The sequence below is a fragment of the Amblyomma americanum genome, chromosome 4 (genome assembly GCF_052857255.1).
Source record: "Amblyomma americanum isolate KBUSLIRL-KWMA chromosome 4, ASM5285725v1, whole genome shotgun sequence".
Lineage (NCBI taxonomy): Eukaryota > Metazoa > Arthropoda > Arachnida > Ixodida > Ixodidae > Amblyomma > Amblyomma americanum.
The window spans coordinates 167334645-167357415 of record NC_135500.1 but is presented as its reverse complement, the minus strand read 5'-3'; the positions used below and the strand labels follow the sequence as shown (position 1 = coordinate 167357415).

Genomic DNA, 22771 nt, shown 5'->3' with positions numbered 1-22771 from the left:
CAGAGGGCGTGTGGTTCTCTTGATTGCCACAGAACAAACCTGAGTGGACTGCAGATGCAGCAACCACGCTCCTCCAAATGAAATTCACAAATCAAGCGCGACGGCAAAAGCACAAGAGGAAGCTGGCATGAGGCACACTGTGACTGATGCCCCCTTCCAACGCCTGATGCAGGGTGGCGATGGGAGCGCACGCCTAGCAGGTGTTCAATGAGTTGTTGCTTAAAAGCAACAGTTGCGCAATGACGCAATCACAATTAAGACCAGCACTCGGGGGTCTTAAAGATTATTATTATGAAGCAATTCTGCTCCCAACACTCCCAACAACTAACACGAATGAAAAGCATTTGACAGAACAGCGAACAATTGCCGCGTTCACAAAGTTTTCATCTGGAAAAGGAGATGACCATTGCCCAGGTTTCAACCGAATAAATTTTACTTTCATGCCAATGGTTTTTGCAGTCTGGGGGAGTGGGGGACATTCGAAACTTCCATGTTTGGATAATTCGGGCTTTTTACCGACTCCAAGTATGAATCAATGAGGTTTTACTGTGATCCATGCAATTCTCTCTTGGGGCAAAGCTGACAGAGTTGACCACTGTCAGTGATGATGCGTGTGAAGAGCTTTTCAAACAAATTTTGCAGCGGGAAGGCCGCTAAGGAAACTGTCACCCTTTGCATGTCCACAGTGTGGTGCGAAAGTAACACTGTTGCCTCTATCACTGGCGAAATGTCATCCAATCGAAGCAATGCCAACGAGGAAGCTGAAGACATCCAGGCCCTACTGTGAGGAACTTCATGCGTGTTAGACATGCTTTGCCTTCTAACTTGAACACGGGGCCTTATAGAGCAGTTGAAACTCAAGTTGCAACAGTAACTGCGAGATATAATGAATTTCGTTGGTCCCATGAGAAGTAAAGCTTCCATGTGCGCCTTCCTTCATAGATCTTCATGTATCAGCGTTTACCAGACCAGTGAACATATTTAAGTTGTTTTCAGTTAGGGCATCATGCTTCTTTGAGCATATTTCTTCCGTGGTCACGCAAGGTACGCCTTGACAAGGTTTTACTGTATTCTAATAAAATGACAATACATCATACATAAAATTTCTAATAAAATCAGCACAGCAGTTGAGGAAATGACTGTTCAGCCTAGCATGTTACACATTGAACCCCCTAACAGACATTTTTTTTTCCACAAAATTTGAGTAAAAATTATCTTTCAGTACCCGTATTTACATCTGGCAGCTGAACAAAAAACTATGTCACACGGGCTCTACTCATCGGAGGACAAAACAAGCGATGAGCTAGACTTGTCATGAGCCAAAAATTACACTCAGCCTGTGACAAGTCTGGCTTATATCACTGTCTGTTAAGGGGCACTGAAGACAATTCTGTGCAATTTTTTTTCTTCAGAAAAATTGACAGTTTGGCTCCGTGTGGCTATGTTGATGTTTGCTTGAATGGGAAAATGCGCACTTATTGTTGAGAAAATTAGATTACAAGTGGAACATTTTTTTCCTCCTAGCCTAGCCTCAGAGATAGACGTAAAAAATAAGACTTAACGGCATCGCAATTTGCTTGCGAGAATGGCCAGTGGCGGCGATACTAGTATATTTAATTCTCTGGCCTTTTCTAGTTTACAGTGAAAGTAGCCTTTTTGTATACTTAGAACGTGGCAATCTATCAACACCGGACAACTTCAATTTGTCCACAGTGTCCTGAAATTCACACGAGGTGAAAAAAGTTACAAGGTATTGGCACATTCATCTCAAAGACAGTGAATTCTCTTTCCACGTGCCTGTACAATAAACAAGGCATTTGCAACACAAAAAACTGTCTCAACATTTAAAGAGTGCTGAATTTTCACAATTATGGTGAGGCTTAGCAATAAAACATAAAGAGCCTTGACAAGTGTGGTATAGAATTGGAAACCCTAAGCAGATGCCAAAGACATGTTCCAGTCGCCACCTGAAAATGAAGCATCATCCACAACACCACCAAAGACAGTTCAAAGTAATGCCCCAGATTCTTTTCACTACAATAAACCACCTCCACAAGAAAAGTGAAATGCATTCTCCGCACACGAGAAAGTGAATGTCACGGAAAAAGCTGAATCAGGTAAGATGAGAGCATGGGTGTCAATTTGCTACTGCCGCATTGTCAATGACTGGAATATCAATAAAATAACAGCTCATCACGGCTCAAAATGCACAGTGCATGTGGTCTATGTTACAAGTGATGGGACCCACTTCTGTCTTAACGGTTTTGTATCCGGTAATAAAATTCTGAAAACCAAAACAAAATAACTTGCTACGATGAGCTCTAACCAATGCAGAACTCGTGTAAATCAGAAAAAGCTTCTGGCTCAGCATTATACGCAACACACACAAGCACTCCAAGAGCTAAAATCACACACCTGTCTCTGGAGAACACACCCCGTTGGCCGTTTGCACAATGGCATTGCCCCGGCACCGCTTCCTCTCCAGTTTCATCCTCACCACCATTCTCAACATCATCTTCCTCTTCCACGCCCTTTGCCCTGCCTCCCCGGGCTGTTGCCCGTGGAAGGGCCTCTGTTGCCGGCAGTGGTAGCAGCTGTTGCTTGTGGTGGCGATGCTTTGTCTTGTGCTTTTTCAACGTCCTCCGCAGTCCTTTGAGCTGCTCCAGCTTCTGGCGCAGCCGACGGATGAGAGCGTCTATGTGCTCCTTCTTCTGACGCCAGAGTCGCCTTGCGTTGTGGCTCGGTCGCACTGGCCGCCCGTCCTGTCTGCCGCTGCCTGTGGCACACCAATGGTCGTCAGGACCGCATCGGCTGTCGCCGTCCCTGGGCTGATCGCCCAGGGCACTGGCCCAGGGCTGATCACCACTGCTGTTCGTGTGCTCCAAAAGCTTCATCTGAACAATGAAGAGCGCAAGGAGCAAATAAGGTGAGCATGCAGCAACGAATCTGTTAAAAGGATAATACACTCAGTGTATATAATCGTGAACTAGCCAGGCAAGAAACGAGTCAGCAAATTTGTGCTCCGTAAGCACGTAGTCTAAGACTGTTGATGCTATGGTCCAATTATGTTTTGCCTTTTTCCCCCCCAAAATACAAGAATTTCTTGGCCACTTTTTTCTACTGTTGTTCACTATGCACCACACTTCAGCTGCCCTAACATTCATACTTGCATGACAACCTATTTTGCTAGCAAGATCGTATGAGCAGGGTCGCACAGAATATGTTCGTGAACATCCAACTGGTCAGGTTTTGCAGAGCAAAAGAGATGCAACACTTTAGACAACGGGAACTAGGATGAGAGTGGCAAGCAGAGCCCTACGCACCTCCTCTTCAAGCAGCTCATCCGCCGTTGCACTGAGGAAAGCAGACACCACTTTGTCGTCTGTCAAGTCAAAGCCTTCCGCTAGAGCATCTGCGCGTCGCTTTAACCTGGCAGCCATGAACACAGGCTTGAATCCTGCTACAAGAAAAAAAAAAAAATTAGATTCCAAAATACATCCTTCACACGTGTTAGAGGGTCAACGTATATGGCATATTGACCAATACACAATACAGTAAATCAGAACTTAAGACCTGCTGTCCAATGCTATCAGATACACAAATTGATTGGATGCACATTAGAGGCAGTCCCACTCACAGGTGCATATCCTTGGGGCCTCCTCCTGTGTATGATTAAACTGTACCACCATGTTGTAAAGAGGAAAATGAAAAATTTCAATGTAATGAACACAAGTAATCACAATTGGCTCCCAAGATGCCTACAGTCAGCCACTTCACTTTCAAGGCACAAATTATGCTAACATTGCTTCAAAGGCATGCTTCTAGTGCCACTTTTATTTTAATTACTTACAGCTTTTATTTGACAATGGCACTTCATGAAAAGAATGAATTAGTGCTCTAGCCTTGTTTTTATTCCTAGTAGCAGTAAAGATGCTGAAGATGAAATTATGACATAACTAAACATGCAGAGACACTAGACACACTTGGGAAGTTTTACAAGTTTTTTTCTACTGAGCAGGTTTGGCTACGAGTGCTGGAAGTGAGATGCTTAAGTTGATGTTGCACTGCACTATGCAACATATGCATAAAGGTGGTGGCACCTAGAGTGTTTTAAAGAAGAGAGAAAGAACAACTTCATTTTTTTCAAGGTCGGGTCTGACCTCCCAGACAAAGAAGATTGCCACTCCTCGCCAAACATCAAAATTTCGGATTATGATGATAGAACTACAGGAGATATGCTCTGATGAGCTGTAAATATTCTTATTAAGGCACACTTCCCCCCACAAGTTTCAGCTTCGGTTTCGCAGGCCATGACGCAGTAATAGAGCCCACTAAACCGTTAGAAGCCACGTGCACTCATGAAACACTGACATGTTGGCTGCTTTGCTGCGAGCTGCAAAATGCAAGGCCACAAACATTGTTGAAACTGTAGCCCTCACTTGGTCACCCCAAGTATAGAGAACTAGCACTTTCATTAGCTGAGCCGGAACACACAGCGAAAATCATAATGTGTAGAGACTAGTGCGCATAAAGATGCAATGCCGTGCACAACTGGCCGTGATGGTTTTGCTGATGGCTGAGGTCATGCACCGCGCTTGTGAACAGCGGCCGTTGGTGTGAGGCGGCCTTCAGTTTTTTCGTTCGCTTCACTGACTAAGGCATAATGGTAATCAGTTCTCTCTTTATTTCAGTATCAAGTTATCGTGTCGATAGAAACCAGGGAAAACACTAAATGTTTTATGCTAAGCGGTAGAGCTCCAGTGCACTTTTTCTCAAGTTTCACTGTAGAGCATGTTAGGACTACCGGCGCCGAGCAAGCAGCGCACAACTATCTGCTGTTGCCCGGCGTGCCGGTGGGTGCCACATCATTGCAAGAAGCCAGACACCGGCTAGGGTTAACTCTAGTATATCACTTTTGTACCGCTGGCGAGCATAGTGCTAACGTCTTATTTGTTTTTTGTTTTTTTTGGTGAACCTGGATAATGACTTAGTACAGGTACTGCTGCGTGTATGGCAGTGTGACGGTGGTTCTAGGTGAAGTCTGAACAGAATGACATTCCACCGGTGTGTTCATACTATGTCGCAAAAGGTCTTCTATGTGTCTGAGCAACCACATTTCTGGCACATCGTCTAAAGCATCAATTTTAAGGTGCATGCGACCCCTATATAACGTGCAGTGATGCGAGCGCGGTCTCAGTACAAATTCTCACAGGACGAAAGCAAGGAATTCGTGCAGAAAAAAATATTGGCGGGTGCGTTTGCTATATGAATACGACTTCAGAAAAAATAAACCAGCCAAAAGACGCACACAGGAAAACTGAGAAGATAGGAAAGAGGCTGGACTGAATACAATGCACCAACAAGCCCAACAACATGTTAATGAATATAACCATTGTTTGAAATTTCTGGAGTGTCATGAAAATCAGACCACAACGATCTCGAAACAATGAAAGACCAAAGATGAGAGATTTTTGGAGAATAAATTTCAAAACACCGAAAGAAAAAGGCTAACAGATTTTTGGAGAATAAACGTTCATGAAATATCCAGTCCAATCTCTCAACGTTACGGCTAGACATCAGGACAACTAAGCTTCCACTTGAGCGAATTTTTTCGCACGTCCCGTGAATTTCATTGCAGCAGCATTTGACAGCAGTCAGTTACAGTCAGTGTTGTAGGTGTTACCGAAAAAAAGTAACTAAATATGTTACTCGTTACGCCAAAAAAAAGGAACGCGTTACCGCCCTACGTTAGCTATAAAAAAAATGTAACGCGATACCGTTACTGAAAAAAAGTATTGCACATTACTTTACCATTACTCCATGGCCATAAATTTTAATCAGTGAGTCTCTGCTGCAAGAACTCGCGATAACAATTTTATAAAGCTCCTTTTTTCACATAAAACTTCTAGCCCAAGCAACGATTTTACCCGGAATCCTGATTTAACGAGAATACTTTGCACAAATGCGCAGGAGCTTAGCAATCTTATACAGTCGAGCCCACATATAACGGCCCCACTTAAGACAAACTTTCGCTTATAACGAACGAGACCTGCGCGACCGTCAAAATATACATTGTTTCAATGGCACAAAATCGCACGTATAACGAACGTCATTAAGCCCTGCTGATCTGTTACAGCGAATGGAGGGCGTAAACCCGGCACGGCGATGTGAGATAACCTGCCTCTGACCCCTTTGTGCGTCCTGCACGCGGTACATTTTCCCGAGCCTCATCGCAGGCGAACTGCCGCCCAGTTTCATGCCGCTCTCAAACGAGCTACCCTTTCCCATGGCCGGTCTGGAGGGAAGTGCACAAAGCGTGGGCCGCCGTCGCTACTCGAGCCCGGCCGTGCCTTTCCTCGCCGACGCGCCTTCCAAGATCGCCCTCCCGCCCCTCCCCGCAACTCCGCTTCCCTCTCTCTCTCTCTCTTGCAAATCCACACGTGGCCTCCGCGATCAACCGTAACGCCACCGGAGCCGATCGCGGAGGCCATGCTCCGTGAAGCAGGCCTTCGGTGGGAGCCAAGAGGTGGCTGCACTGACGCTCACGGACGCCCCTCATTGGTCTCTCTGCTGGTGCTGTGCATCTGTATCTTTAGCTTGATTGGTTTGATTGCTGTCTGTGTGCGTTGCACGTCTACCCTATCACGCGCTTTTGTTGCTCTTGTTGTGGTGCGGACATTTCGTTGGCTTCGTTAAAATCTCGGGCCCTGTAATTCGGGATGGCAGACGGGAACATTGTGCCGATTTCCATTGTACTCAGCTGTAGAGATGATGAAAGCAGCCTGGGTGGAGGTGACGGCCACTGGCGAGTGGAACTGCTTTCGTAAAGCCGGCTTCGTCAAGTGTCTGATGCAGAGCCCGGCGGCGATTTGTGGCAGCGCGTTGTCGACTCCGACATGGGGGGTCATGACATTGGTTGGAATGATTTTATTTCTGTCGATCCCGACGCCGACACCGCGCAACCATGCACAGACGAGGGCATCGTTTCTGAAGTGCGGGACGAGAGTGACGCGGAAGAATCTGATGAGGATGAAACTTCGGACCCAGCACTGATAAGCGCACCTGTAGCAATGGGCTACATGGACAGCCTCAGACAACTTGTCTATGCCAAGGGCCTCGGCGAAGAGCACACTTCTGCTTTAAATAAACAGGAAACCTCCCTCATCGGATCAGCGCTGCAAAAGCAGACGTCCATCACAAACTTTTTCGCAAAGAAAAAATTTTGTACTTTGATAAGCAACTGCCTTTCAAGCTGTGGTCCACTTACTACGAACTTCGGGATATAACGAACGGACGCCGCGTGACGCTCATGTTCATTATAAGCGGGCTCGACTGTAGTAGCCTAAAGTTACCAGTAGAGTTACATGTGATGGCTTCTAACTCTGTGGCACATGGTGAAGCCTTTTCCTGAATGTGGCATTAAACATCAAATGACCCTTCACCATCAATTCTAACTTCACAAAGAAAGCATCGCTGAACTCTCCACACACAAATTCACAGTAATTCTGAAAAGTGTGATGTTCAAAAATGCTCGGTATACTACCACTCTTTAGACTGTTGCGTGTGTGGGTGGTTTGGGATGGGGAGGTAGGTGAAGGCAAGTGTGTGAATACGTGTTCATTTACGTGTTTCGTGCTTTATGGGTATTCTGTCTTTTTTTTTCTAGTTGGGCGCGTTGTCAAGGGCAGGCATTTTCTGGCATGCAACAAAGGTCATCCAGAGCACCTGAACATTTTATTTATTTTCAACATCACTTTAGGTGCTCTGCGCTTTTTTTCTGAAAAAGGGGCGGATAGGAGGACAATTGGAATAAAAAGTAACTAGGAACGTGACACCTCACGTTACTGAAAAATGTTATCAAAAGTATGTTAGCCGTCACAGTTCCAAAATGGTAACGAGTAAGTTACCAAGTTACCAAAAAAAAAGAAAATACGCGTTACCGGTAACACCGTTACTTGTATTGTAACGTGTTACCACCAACGCTGGTTACAGTCAACAGGACAGCTTCCACGACGAAAGGATATTACGGTGCCACTACCACTACACCAAAGGGTGCGAACCAAGGCACAAATGCACTTAATCCGACGCAGAAAATTGGAGGAGACACTTAAGTTCCACATTAAGGGTATGACTTGATAGCATAATGGGTTAATTATCGGCCTCTGCGAATATTCGATAATTTCGAATATTCGGTCGAATAGTAAAGTATTCGATATTCGATTCGAACCAAATGTTTGGTATTCAAAATTTCGAATTATTCGTCCTGAGCGAATAACGTTTCTGTAACTCTTGCTTCGTACTCCAGGATCACAACGCGGCATGCATGTAAACAAAGCCCAGATTTTCTGACGATACTATTAAAAACTACTGCTCAATAACATTTTGTGCATGTTGCAGTTACATCACACTGAAATAAGCTTTTTATAACCTTATGTCATCTTTGCTCTGCGTTTTGACTGTAGGGGGCTGGGTGGGAGGGGGCTGGGAATGCGGAGGGGGGGAGGGGGGGGAATCACTGCAGTGTAACTTGGCTACCCCTAATGGAGAACCCTGCACACTCGCTAGCAGGTGTTCATGGCATCGTCGCTTAAAAGCAATAGCTGCGCAACGACGCAGTCGCAATTAAGACCAGCACTGAGAGATCTCATAATCGGTCTAATACCCTCCCAAATGTGCCGGCTCCACATGGAGGACAACACCCCAATTTTCAATGGCCCCTTTTGCAGAACGTCGACACACTTCAATGAGTGCAATAAAGTTCAGTGCATTCCCCCCCCCCCCCCCCCCTCCCTCCCTTTTTTTTCAGGTATACTAATGGCCTTGTGTGTTCGAAAAACACGATTTCAAATTATTTTGTGTGCTAGAAGTATTCAATATATTCCCTTCGAAATTATTCGAAGAAAATTACTATTCGATTCAAATTCGCTTCGAACCAAAAAACCACTATTTGCACATGTCTAGTTAATTATCATATATGCAGAAGGTCATTCTCTACTTGACATTCATAGATCCCTGAGAGTCCCCATACCCCTCCTGGCGCAGCCGTGCAGTGGTTTTAAGCGATGCGCCACTGCACTGCGGTGGCAGGTGCTCCCAGCAGTGGGCCCTGTGTGGCCTAGGTTGCACTTCTCTAGCGACCAATCATTCATTTAACTGCCATCTGCCCACTCAGTTTGTTCACTATTTGGTGGGCAGGTTGTGATGACGCCACAAGATCACGTGACCTAGATGGCCCACCTGCCTCCTAGGCTGCTCTCTGGGGACCACCTGCCAGAGCCACGCCCGTGATTTTTCACTCACAATGCCGGCGCCAACAACGCCCACGCCAGAATTTCTGGCAAAATTGACCTTTAACGCTGCTACTTTAAAATTCAAGCACCTTGAAAACAAAAAAATACCCTCACTGCTTTATTAAGAAAACATTCCTTTTCATTCATCCTTATTCCTTGGCAAGGACGCATTTGTCTGGCCATGCCGTTTTTAGATTTTGAAGACACATGATCAATTTAAATATACCACGGCATCTCTGAAACATCAGGCAAGTTTCTAACTGTACAAAAAAAAATTCTGATTCAGCCACTCTATGACACATTATAGCCTTAGATGTTCCACAAAACAATCCGTTAAGCAAGTTGGTTTTTGGCCTCCATAACTATAGCACATTTGACGGCACAGAAGAAGGCACAGAGAAGATGGAGACACACAACACAGAGCGCTCTGTGTGTTGTGTGTCTTCATCTTCTCTGTGCTTTCTTTTGTGCCGTGAAACGCGCTTTAGTTATGGAAGCCTTAGATGCTCATGCGGCAACAAACCCAACATGACTACCCAGACTAGATGGCTCACCCTGCTTCACGTGCTCTCGCAGGAACTTTCGCTGCTGCTTGCGCTCCTCGGGCGTCAGCTGGGAACTGGCCGGTTCCATGCGGTGGGCAGCCAGCATCATGGTCTGCATGACCGCCTCTGTTGACGGTGGCAGGTCCTGAACAGAGTGCGGCGAGTGCTGGCCATGGTGGTGGTGGTGATGGCGTCGGTGTTGCTGTTCCTTTGGCTGTTTCTTCAACTTTGCACCCCTGGAGCGCAGCAGAATAGCCTCCTCCTGGGTGTCATCCACTTCAGACAGGTGGCCCTCATTGTCCTCCTTGCAGACGCAGTTTTTGCGATGATGGTGCTGCCGTGGGTGTCTGCAGCGGCGCATGTGCCACCGTTTGCCGTCGTATGTGCACTCCCACTTCTGCATAAGGCACAAAGAAAATGTTCAAGCACAACTGCATTCACATTACCATCTTAGTGAACTGACAGAATATGCATATCAGTGTTTCCTGGAAGTCCCACATATGCTAGATGGCTATTGTTCTTATATTCTTATTACATTCAACTATTTGGACCAAGCATGGACACACCCTATGCACCGACCTGTGCAAGCATTTTGATGGGGTAATGGGAGGCTAAACCTCTACATTCATATTTAGAAAATATGTTCATAAACCTGTGCTACAGGGATGACATTTTCATGATATGGGAACACAGGCCTCAAACCCTAAAATAGATCGTCTCGCGCCTAAATCCATTCCGCTCTAGCATTAAATTTACTTTCCACTACACAAGAACGCATCAATTTTCTTGACACTACCCTTCGTTTAGAAAATCGCCAGCACAAAGCCATGCTGTACAAGAAGCCTACAGACCGACAGCAGTAGATTTCCTAGCCATCATCCAAGACGCTGTGAGCAAGGCATACTTGTAGGACAGGCAACGTGCCTTGGAGGAATGTGTACTGATGGCGATGACTACCTGAAAGATCTTCACTCATTAAAAAACACCCTAACTGATAGGAACCATCACCAGAACACCCTTATTGGGTCCCTGAAAAGGGTGTTTGAGGTTGGCTATAATATGCTTGATTATGCAGAGTAAAGGCCGCCGAGTGCGACGAAATGGAAGCGGTTGTCTCTCCCGGACAAGCTGGAAATCCTTCAGCGCCTGAACAATGGTCAAAGGCAAGTGGATGTTGCAAAGGACTATGGAATTGCACCGTCGACGTTGTCAACGATTGTGAAACAAAAATGAAGCTTGAAGGAGAAACTTCGATGAATCCCGCCAGGAAACGACTCTGCACGGGGTACTTCAAAGAAGTGGATGATGCCGTTGCGGTATGGCTTCACGACCTACGATCCCAAAACATTCCAGTGTCCGGTCCGATGATACAGGGCAAAGCAAAGGAATTTGCTCTTCTTCTGGACGTTCGCGGCTTCGAAGCAAGCAGTGGATGGCTTACACGATTTCGGGATAGGCATGGGATCGCGTGGAAAACAATTTGCGGCGAAAGCAAGGATGCCGACCAAGATGCAGCGAGAACCTGGAGAGATGAAAAACTTCGAGATGTCATTATCGGATATTCACCTGACGACGTTTACAACACGGAAGAGACTGGTATGTTTTATCAGAATCTTCCAAACAAGACAATGGCTTTCAAGGACGACAGTTGCAAAGGCGGGAAGCAGTCAAAGGTTAGAGTTACTGTGCTCTTGTGCTGCAACGCCAGTGGCACCCACAAGCTCAAGCTGCTAGTGATAGGGAAATATGCGAAACCACGATGTTTTAGAAGTCTCCCTTCACTGCCATGTACCTATAAAAGCAACCAGAAGGCATGGATGACCAGGAATATATTCAGCAAATGGCTCCTGACCCTGAACGAAGAAATGAGGAAGGCAAAGAGAAACATTCTTCTGATAGTGGACGATTGCTCAGCCCACCTTGTTGATGTCCATTTCAGCAATGTGCGTGTCGAATACCTTCCGCCTAACTGCACGGCTGTGCCTCAACCGCTCGACCTGGGCATCATTCAAAACTTGAAGGTGGAGTACCGACGGCGGCTGGTTCAGCGGATTTTGTTCAATCTGAGGGTTGGCAGCAATGCCCCCATCAATGTCAGGCAGGCGGCCGAGATGGTGACAGGCTCCTGGTGGTCAGTAACTCCGGCTACCATTAGAAACTGCTGGCAGAAATCTGGCCTTTCCCCCCTGAGCAATGAATGCGAGCCTGAGGAACAGTGCGACGAGATGATAGACTCCGCGATGTGGACAGAGATCTGTCATCAGCTGGAGGTCGATAGCAATAGTACTGCATTTGAAGACTATGCACAGTGTGACAGTGCACTGATTACCTGTGCTGGACAGACGGATCTGGAGATTGTTTCCAGTGTTCGTCCTGAAGAAGAAGAGTGCGACGAAGAAGAGGCAACTGCAGAGCCAGTTTCAAGCCCTATAACTCTTGCCGAGGTTGTAGGGTACATTGGAAAGTTGAGAGACTGTGTCTGAACAGCAAGCTGTGCCAGAAGAAGTGTACAAAAAGATTGACTCTTTGGACAGTTTTGTTACTTTGTTAGTTTTGTTACCTTTACTTTAAAAGTAAAAGTGCAGAAGAAGATTACAGATTTTTTTTCAAAGTGAGAAAGGCAGCATTATAACTGTTATGCTTCTTGTACTTGTTGATATGTGTATAAACTCCATTTCACACATTTTTAACACTATGGATGCCATGTCTTATGTTGGTCTAGTAAATATTCAGTTTAGTGAACTTTCATTTAAGTGAACTATTTCCTTCGGTCCCTTGAAGTTCACTCAAGTGAGAGTTCACTGTACATATCTGAATGCCTACACCATAACCACCTTCATTCACCGCATCGCCCGCAATCAACAGAAGCAAAAATGCTACCTGGTGCGGCTGACATGGCGAAGGGTGTCTGCCAGAACTACACTTGACATGCAGGTTGCGCTCTTTGGTTGAGTTGTAGGCTCCATCAAACAGGTGCTCCTTTGACACTTTGCTGAGAGAAATGAAGGAAAAAAAAAACAGGCATATGAGAAACAGCACAGAGAATATGAACTGCAGATGAGTAATTATTTTAGAAGTTTGCATGATGAAAGAAAGCAAATATCTGGCGCGATAACAGGCTCAGAAATGCTGGTACAGCTAGCCGAAACCCTCAGCAAAACTCTAGGTGAGCTTCTCCGCACAAGAATAACCCCTTCAGCAAAGACATCGCCGTGGTGGCTCAGTGGTTATGGCCCTCGGCTGCTGACCCGAAAGATGCGGGTTCGACCCCGGGCCGCGGTGGTCGAATTTCGATGGAGATGAAATTCTGGAGGCCCATGTATTGTGCGATGTCAGTGCATATAAAAGAACCCCCGATGGTCAAAATTTCTGGAGCCTTTCACTACAGCGTCCCTCATAGCCCGACTCACTTTGGCACATTAAACCCCATAAACCACAAACCAAAAACTTTCAGCAAGGCAGCCCAGCAGGTTTTGGAGGGCAAGAATAAGGTGCAGTGCTGGAGACATCAAAAATTCGAATAATGCCGCTTGACTTTCCTGTCTGCTTCTGCCATGTGTTGTTGTAATGGTAAGGGGATTAAGTGCAGCTCTTCATTACAAAGCCACTGCTTCGCAGGTTCAATACCTCCGCCCCGAACTGCAATCACGAAGGAAGGGTGAAACGCAGCTGTGCAAAGCTGATGCTTGCCAGTAAATGACATAAGGCATGATAAGAAGCCTTTGGCACTGCACCCAACTTCTGTCCCTAGGAAGAGCCATGCTACCAGGGTAAAGGGGTTTTTTTCTATGCAGGGAGGCTGACTTTCTGAGTTTTACAAAGGGACAACTTGCCAATCTATCCACTATACTCCACATTAAATGAGCTCAATCCAATGACAACACCTTTGTTCATGTCAGAAGCATTAGTAATAACGTGCTTTAAAGAAATATAGCACGAGTCCTCCATTTCATTTTTTGAAGGACCTTAAAAAATATAAACCTGATACGGAGGAAGCGAACTGCAAAATTTTTACTTTGCAATCCCACTCACCCCCTCTCAATAAGGAAGCTGTCTCGCCATGCTTTTCTTCGCATTATCTCAGTCCGTCTGTGGCCATTTCTGTATAAAAGCAACAGCAACACAAGAGCGGAGAATCATGTTAGCACAATCGTATTGAGAAAGGAAGGCCTCAAAACGTGTCGTGCAGTCAAGAGCAAATACTTACAGGCACTGTAAATAAACACAAGAAAATAGAGTGTGAACACAATAACTCTTCAAGTTTGCAAATAATAATCTTTTGTCAGCACAAAGGCTTAAATGCTACAAAAGGTTCATGAAAAACAATACTAGTGCAAGAACTACTCAATGAATTGATAGCTACAATACTGCAATACAACTGAAAGGATCAAACCGGGTAAATTATGCGACTGTGCGCATCAAACAGTAAAGATGTCCCCATGGAAATTCCATGCAAAAGTGTGCAGCATTACCTTGTGCGCACATATCAAACTCACTTTCGGGGAAACATTCCATCTATCAAGCAGAATGCAAAGCCTCTGCAAGTGGAATTTCTCTTATAAGCGCTCCTGGAAGGACTTTTGCACGCGGAGCCACAATGGCTGCAAAGCCTAGCACATCTGCCAGCGGCGTGATAAAAGCACTTGACATGGGGAGCACGTGGCGTGACTGGGTGCCTAAGGAAGCAAAGAAAGAAGAAACTGTGCCGACGGTTACTCTTCTGTGTGCTGGCATAGTTGACACGGCCTGTTCAGATGTCTGACTACAGTATTCTCCCTGCGCCGTCATGTTTCGTGATAACTGGAACCATACACAGAAAAAGAGTACGAAGTTTGGAATGACGAAGGCACACATCACCCATGACCACTGCTCCAAGGCGGCTCTCAACTGCACCCGCTTGCACGAAGCAAAATTAGACAGGCTAGTCCCCTGTCTAGTTTTTTCGCAGTCTAGACTATCTGCTAGTCAGTCTTGAGGAAAGGAAAGGCATAGTAAGTGTCTCACTTTCTTGGTGAGCACATAAACCATGCCATGAGGAAAAAAATTGGCTGTTGTTTAGCTCTGGTTAAACCTGGAGTGACAGCTGGCGGAGTGGAACTAGCTCAGTCGAATTGCAAAGTCAGTCTTTCACCGCTCGTGGATTCACTTTCTCCCAACTCTCTCCACTCCTCCCCCACTCGGTTTCGCCGGCGGTGCAGCGCCGCAGGCAGCTGCTCCACACCACGTGACCAACCACGGCACCGCCACGTTGAAGGCTCGAAATGGTAGCGTAATGTAGGCAGGCGGCGCACACACCAGCTGCGTGCTCTGACATCCCTCCACGCATGTGCACAACTGAAGAGGCACGCGGGGTCTGCTCCGCCGCTGACCTTGCGAAGCGGCTGGCGTAATATAGCTCTCGCTACGAAAATAGGAACGCTTGCTAAAGTTGCCTGCCAGCATTCACATATACTATTTTCATTCGTGTTTCTGCACTGTTGCCTCATAATCCCTGAATTGTTAACCCTCTTCGAGGTGGTCAGCCCTGGTAGCTCTTACACATTGCGTCCTTAGGCCAAGCTTCTGAGCGATGTTGGTTACTTCATGCGACTGACACGAGGTTTACCCACACATTGCAACTCCATGGCTGGCTACAAAACATCAACGCTCTCTGCATGTCACCCTCTGCAGAGCCATATACAGTAAAACCTCATTCAGACGTATTCTCTTAACAGGCAGATAAACTTGGGATATGGTCGCATGAAATCCTAGACTCAGTTCCTATTGTGTCTAAAGCCATCATATTATAACCCAATCTTGCAACAGCCTCAAAAGAGGCTAGCAGTATGTTCCAAATAAAAAATAAATAAAATAAACCTTATGCATTTGGTGCCTGTGTACGACATAATGGCTTATCACAAACGTCTCAGTAAGCTCGTACCAATCATCGCGCACTAAGCTGAAGAAGCTTCTCATAAAGGAGCCATGAGCACGCCACACACTGAAAGGAAACTTCACCGGTGTTCCTAACACACAGATCGCAGTGACGAGCAAGCTTGCAGCTGCTTGCACGGCTGGAGAGAAAGCACTCTCCCCTCCCATTACCAAGGGCACTGCTAGCACACCCTGCCACACTCGATGACCCGCCCCCACCACCTCATTTGCAGGCATCAGTGTCCCGCAGATGTGCCCATCGTCCCATTACTTATCGTTGTTATGCACCTTGGCTTCTCTGCTTTCTGTGGTACGGAAGCTCTCTGCTGATCCAAATTTAAGGCTGGTCGTAGCAAACATTCGTTTTCCTCCATGCACCTTACCCTCCGTTTCGTGTTGCAGGCTGACCGGTGCCACTGCACGTTGGTGATTCAGCCTCATCTCGTCATGCGGTGTCGCATCACTAGCGCCGTCTCTCCCACACCAAGTGCTGCCATAGTGACATCACTCCCCTGTGTGTCTCACACTGGCGGCAACACCCATGAAAAGTTTTTTGCAGGAGTTCTGCAGTGGGAAGGTGCAGTGGAAATGTTCACCTTTTGCATGCTTACGGACACTTGCACCGCAGTTAAGAATTCTCCAGCGTGGTCCAACAGTGCCATTGTTGCCTCCATCACTGGCAAAACATTGTACAGTGCAAGCGGAAGGAGCTGCCCACCCCTGTGGCTGCATTCTGTGAGGCCACCTCAGCCGCAGATATAAGTAACGGATTTCTGTGGTCATATGTAAAAGCTTCCACATGTGCCGGCATGTGCCTTCCTTCACGGAGTACCTCAGGTGTCACCCTTTACCATCATCAATGGATATATTCAGGCCGTTTTCAGTTAGGGTGTACTGCTGCTTTGCAAGTAGCTTTTCCGACGCCCTGCGAGGTATGCCTTAACGAGGTTTCACTGTATGTAACAAGCGTGTGGTGAAGAGGTGTGGCCAGGGAACTAGTGATGCACAACACGTCAGTGAAGGCCTCCTTTTCACCACATTTATACAATGAAAGCTGGTCCTGGCCAAGTGGCAGCTGGAATAAGGGTGTGTCTCTCCTGGCCGCACAAAAATGTTCACATAGATCTAATGCATCTGGGAACTAATCTCTTGCAAACATTTCCTTCTTTTTAGAAATGGCTCTTCAGACACTTCCGTGTGGAAACAGAGGAACACAGCCAACAATCTTAAGGACACTGGCCTTCCGTATTCTTATATAAGAGCGGATAAATGGGTTTTTTCTATGTAAGAGGGTTTAAAAATTCAAGGATTACGAGACAGCAGTGCAGAAACAAACAAGTAAAAACACAAACAACACTAGCTGTCAACTGGAGTTCCTAGTCGGTGTAATTGAGGTGTCACTAAGAAATTGAGACAGGTACTGCGCCTTTCCCTTCGTTAAAACCAATGGATAGCCTGGACTGTAAATGAGACTAGGCTGGAAAGAGACTAATTTCGCATCAGGTAAGCGGGCCCTGGTCTGCTTGCCAGCAAGCTTTGCTGCTGAAGGGTGCTATTGAAACTAACCAACACTTTTCAATGCAGGGATATTGTATTCAAAGTAAACCAGCACTATGACAACACATTTTATGATATGTGGTGGCTAGTTTCAAAGCAAAATCTGCCACAGCTTTGATACAAAGCAAGCTAGACTTAGCGACACCCAGCGAGAGACGTTTACCAATATACCAGTGGGTAACACGCTGCTGCAGTAAGCATGCTGCCAGCGTGTATGCATCCTATTCTTGAATCTAAGTTACAGATATGCTTATCTATCAGCATAATTTATACACTGAATTATTAATATATTGACCTATTTCGTTATCGACTGTGATATACATTTGACAGGTCTCTGATATATCCGGGATCAGCTGCAGAACGGTTTTTCCACCAAGTTTAAACCGTGCAGTGAAACCACATGTAAACAGCAAAAATTGCTAAAACTGTTGGCAGCTCATCAACATCACAATCATACAAGTATACAGAGCACAATAGCCATGCCCATTACTATCCAAATTGTGACACAATACTAAAATCAACCTTTTCATCTTCTTCACCTGTAGAAACAAAGCACTAATTAACAAAGGCACAAAGAAGTAACAAACCTCACGGCATTGAAGGCATCTTCCAAGATCGGAAAGATAGACTTGCCGTCCATATGCTCCGGAATATCAACGCCCGCAATATCTAGAAAGGTTGGCGCTAAATCAATATTCAGTACAATATCTTTTAACCTGAAAGTGCAAATGTTGAAAAAGGAACATTACCTCGAACAGCTTGCAAGCAGTCAAGCACAATATTGCATACAAAATACGAGTAAAGAACGGTTTCAACCGAGGGAATAAATGGCATGAAACGCCATGTGTAAACCTAGGGTTGGCACATGCTATTGTTAGCGAAGGGCCTTGTGCTTAGAAGCTAATAGAGTTAAAAGCTTTATGTTTGCCTTCATATGAAACCTCAGGATTCCATGGTCAATTACACTCCAAGAGTCATCACTCATTGTCCTAGGCACATTATTCACCTCTCATATACGACAACAACAAAAAAATTGAAAGAACAGGCAGTACACACATGGCACAGGCAAGAGGAAAACCGTCCCTACTGCAGGCAGCTACAACTGTATCTCCTGCTTAAGCCACCGGCTTGTTTCTGTTCACACCGTACAAAGAATTAGCAACTGGTACTAGTGACTTTCGACCATCACCAAATATGATAACATTGTTTTGGTTGATCAGACACCAACCGAAATTTTCTGTTGTGTGCTAGCAGGTTTACTAAAAAAAATACGACACCGTCTGTCTTTCAAGAAAGTATAACATTCACATTCCCTCCAGAAAATGGAGCAACAGGCATATTACATTACAGAAAAATCTCGGTGATTTGATCATAGCTGATATAAACTTTGGTATCATATAAATTTTGCAAAAACTCCCTGTCCAAAAACACAGTGTACATGATATGAAAAGTTTTGCCTGCTCTGAACACTCTCCTGTGCTTCTACAAATGATACAAATGCAGAAGCTGCAACTGCACCCACAAGCAGCACCACCCGCACATAGCTGACGTTGCAACTGCCACTCACACAACACACACTATGAGCACTGAGCGGTGCCACGTGACGATCGACAAAAATCCCATCAGCTGTAAGCAGACTTGTGCTGAGGCATAGCGGTGTGCTCCCATACATAGATTCTGTTGTTTTTTTTTTATAATTCCAAATTTCAAGTGATACAAATATTTTTCCCTATTCTGTAAAATTCGTATTAATTAGATTCTACTGCCCTCGCAATATATTGTACGCTATGTTAAGTTGCAAATTTTTATATTTCTGGCCTGGCCCTGTTGAAGACAATCATTTCTTTAGGACATAATGTGCGCTAAATGCGATCATCCACCATACAAAGGTCAGTATCAACAACGCTTCTGCATGAAACTGAAGCACAAAACAGAAAATGAGTTAGCAGCTTAAAAAGGCAAGCACTGCACCTCTCTCTACCAGTAATGCAGAAGTTAGCACCTATGATTTGCTACTAACACCATGCCACTCACCTTGTAGATGCAGGAACCCTGGGTCCCCTGACATAGAAAGGCACTCGGATGTCAAACTCGAAGGGCATTGATTTTCCTTTCACGAGGCCAAACTGACCGAGGTGGTAGCCATGATCAGATGTGTAGAAAATGTAAGTGTTGTTGAGTTCCCCCAGGTTCAACAGTTCATTGTACAGCTGCAATGCAGTACAAGCCAAGGATTAAAGAAGCAGTGAGTGAAAAAAAAAGCAACGGGCTGAGAGGCAGGAAAAAGCACTAGTACTCAATTTCAGCTGTTTTTCTTATGCATAAACATTTTTTATTATTCCTCAGTCGCAAGACGACGACATCAGGATAACCTGGAGTAAAAGATAACTACACAACAGCAAGCTCATGCTTAAACTGGCACAGATGGCGGGAGCCCCTTCAGCAGTCATTCTGATGGAACAATGTGGTATCCGCTGAGAAGACCCAGGTTTTCATCAAGTGACCTTAGCCAGCACCTCCATCAATACAGTGCAGGGAATTGTGCACAGCGGGATATATTCCGAGTGACAGCCAACTGCCCAAGGAACAGCTCAAGCATATGCTTGCTGCAGCATTGTTAATTTCTTCTGCACTAGGTTATTAAAACAGCTTGGCTGTTGACCACTTTTTTTTTGTTCACCTAGTTATACCCGTATTTTTCTCCTGCTTTATAGAGACATTGTGACACATGTACAGCTCTGCAGTTCCTCAGCAATATCAAGCAAGCACTGAACAAATGGCCACTGGGTAACCAGCATGCAGTTCGTGTCCATACGCACTATTTAGCCGCTTGGCTTCGTCATAAAGCATTCAGCAACTGTTTGATCCCTTTTTTCTTTTGGGGAGCTGTAGACTGAACAGCTGTAGGTTAAGCTGCTGATTAAGGATGCCATACATTTCATAGCGACACAGGTGGTTCAGTGAAAATATGAAGCCCCTGCCATGTACTTCACAGCAATCTGCTAGTTAATGCTGAAGCCAGCTCGACAAAGGCTTGGCCATGGATAGGCAGCGTGGAGAGGATTAGCACTTCCCACAACAAAACAGAAAATTAAAAAAGTCGTGCTCCACCAGTTGACAAAAAAAAAAATATATACGAGTCAACACACATATAGCCGTTTGAAAATTTCATGGTTCATGTAGGCACACCTGGCAGAACCTGGCATGCTATGCACAGAATAAATCTCTCTTGCACTTAAAAAAAGAAAACCTGCACCAAACGGGCAATACAAAACAGCCTTGAGCTTCCCTGAGGAATTTTACATCTATCGTATTACTCTAGGGTCAAAGCAGGATAGCATTTGGGCAACGAGGTACAGTAAAACCTCACTAACCTGGACTTCAAGGAAGTGGAACAAACGTCAGAATTATAAAAATGTCAAATTATCGAATGGCCCTTTTCAAAACTGCCAAAAGTTATTCGCGTGAAAGTGAAATTTATTTGGTGAAAACTTGGGCAATGGTACCGTGTATTGCTGCATATAAGTAGACTCCGGACAAAAGTCTACACATACACCCCCACCCTCTGCGTGATGGCATCGCGGCACGCGCAGCTTGAAGCAAAAAGTGCGTAATGATGCAATCAAGAGGTCAGCAGTAAGAGGCAAATGATGCTCAAAGGGAACAACTGCACTCCATCCAGTCTTCCATAATTGCATACAGCCATCTGGCTAGCGGCAAAGCAAGCTGTTTACAGTCAAGTAGTTTCGGATTCCAATTCAAAGTGCGCTCCAGGGGTTACTGGAAGTTTTTTACCATGCTGTCTACTGCTCGCCAGGGAAAATGACCGCCAGAGTGAACAGAGCAATTCTAGTTTTTGTACCGGGCCAGATTTGCACACAAATTAACGATTTCTTTTTGTATACATAGAGCTCCATGCATCCTGCTGGGAATCAAAACCGACATAAGGAACACACTAGCGTAGCTCAGCCGAAACTACCTCAGACCCAGAAAAGATGACTGTTTATGAAAAAAAAAAAAACAGATTTATAGGTGACCAATATACGGTAATCCCCTATCAAAATGAAAACTGCGTGTCAACAATAATTTCTCACAGCTCCACCAAATGCTCTAATTCGTGCACACTTTTTGTAGTGTTGCATGCAGAACTGTTCCATAATGGTAAGAGTCTCCGCGGCTTCTTTCATTGTGCAAAACTGTGGCACTGGAGGCTCCAGCACACAAAAAGCGAATAGCATGTGATGAGTGTGGAGTTTCAGTAGTTTCGGCATGCTGGAAGAACAAAAATACCATGTGGCCGGAAGCGCGCATTGATGCTAGAGGAGCAATATGCCTCTAAAAAAAAAAAAGAAGACTAGGCAAATTGTCATTCTAAATGGCGAGCAGCTATGCATGGCCGATAGGTGCTGCCACTCTGGGCTGGGAACAAGGTTCTGAACAAGACGGCCAGCCTGCCGATTGCCAATCAGCATGCCATTGCGCACGTCTATGCACAGCACTGCTTCGGATAACCCACTGGAATCAAACAATGCCAGCACTGGGAAGTTCAAATAAATTAGCTTCCGACGCCACAGAATGGTCATTGAGCGGGGATCCAGCGACAGGCTTAATGTAGTTTTACTGTATTGGAAAGGGCTTGTTTTTTAAGCAGCTTCAATGTCACTTGAACTAAACGCTATCAGACTTTTCTACCTCTGCCAGTGCAAAGGAGTGGCTGGGATAGCCATACCAAACACTCCCCTTCCCAACATTCCTAACTTCTCCCATTAAACCATTCCCACCTGGATTAGATTACCAAAGAACGCATAAATTCAAAATGCCCACATGTCCTTTATGGCTCAGGTTCACATTAGGCCAGCATGCAAAAGCAAAAATTTTCAGTTAGGGCCATATTACAGTACCAATAACCTTTACTCCAAAGAAAATCCCCGCTACAGATATTGGAGACAAACCTTTCAGTGCTGACAACTTGCAACAGAACTAATATTCATATTAAAGGGCATCTCCATGGAATTTCTGTTCTGGCAAAAATTCGATAGCTTGGCTTTTGGCGGCTCATTTTGCATCCATTCAGCTATAAATGAATTTACTGCTGAGAATTTTAGAATTCAAAGGTTGAAACGTCTTTTCTCCCCACCACTCTGCTCGAACCTGCAATGATGACCACCACTGCAATCGCCTGATAAAAGGCAGTGGGACCGACATAGGTAATTTCCCACAGATACGCCATGCTATACAGTCGATCCTAGATATATTAAACTCTAAGGGGATCGCGAAAAAGTTCGATATATCGATAATTCGTAATATAAAATATGCCTATTAGATGCTCATTTCAAAATTGTGTGCATCTCGGAAAATTTCCCCGAGGTCGTGACAAGTGGGAACTTACCGATTTGCTCATTCAAAGCCCACGAAAAAGCATAGCTCCACGACCTCTGCACTTTATTTCACGAAAAAAAAGTCCGT

The 22771-nt window shown here is 45.3% G+C and overlaps 1 protein-coding gene across 3 annotated transcripts in view; it reads right to left on the bottom strand.

The window, feature by feature from the left end:
* Window positions 1-22771, bottom strand: part of Sulf1 (Extracellular sulfatase Sulf1) — a 59698-nt gene that overhangs the window by 28991 nt on the left and 7936 nt on the right. For 2 of the 3 annotated variants that reach the window (XM_077662182.1, XM_077662181.1), the window contains exons 6-12: window positions 19340-19515; window positions 17893-18021; window positions 13868-13936; window positions 12716-12827; window positions 9845-10232; window positions 3324-3460; window positions 2416-2894 (exon numbers count right to left, since the gene is read on the bottom strand). In XM_077662182.1, the coding sequence (XP_077518308.1) occupies window positions 2416-2894; window positions 3324-3460; window positions 9845-10232; window positions 12716-12827; window positions 13868-13936; window positions 17893-18021; window positions 19340-19515 (1490 nt within the window). The remainder of the gene's footprint in view (window positions 1-2415; window positions 2895-3323; window positions 3461-9844; window positions 10233-12715; window positions 12828-13867; window positions 13937-17892; window positions 18022-19339; window positions 19516-22771) is intronic. The other variant, XM_077662183.1, reaches the window with a different exon arrangement.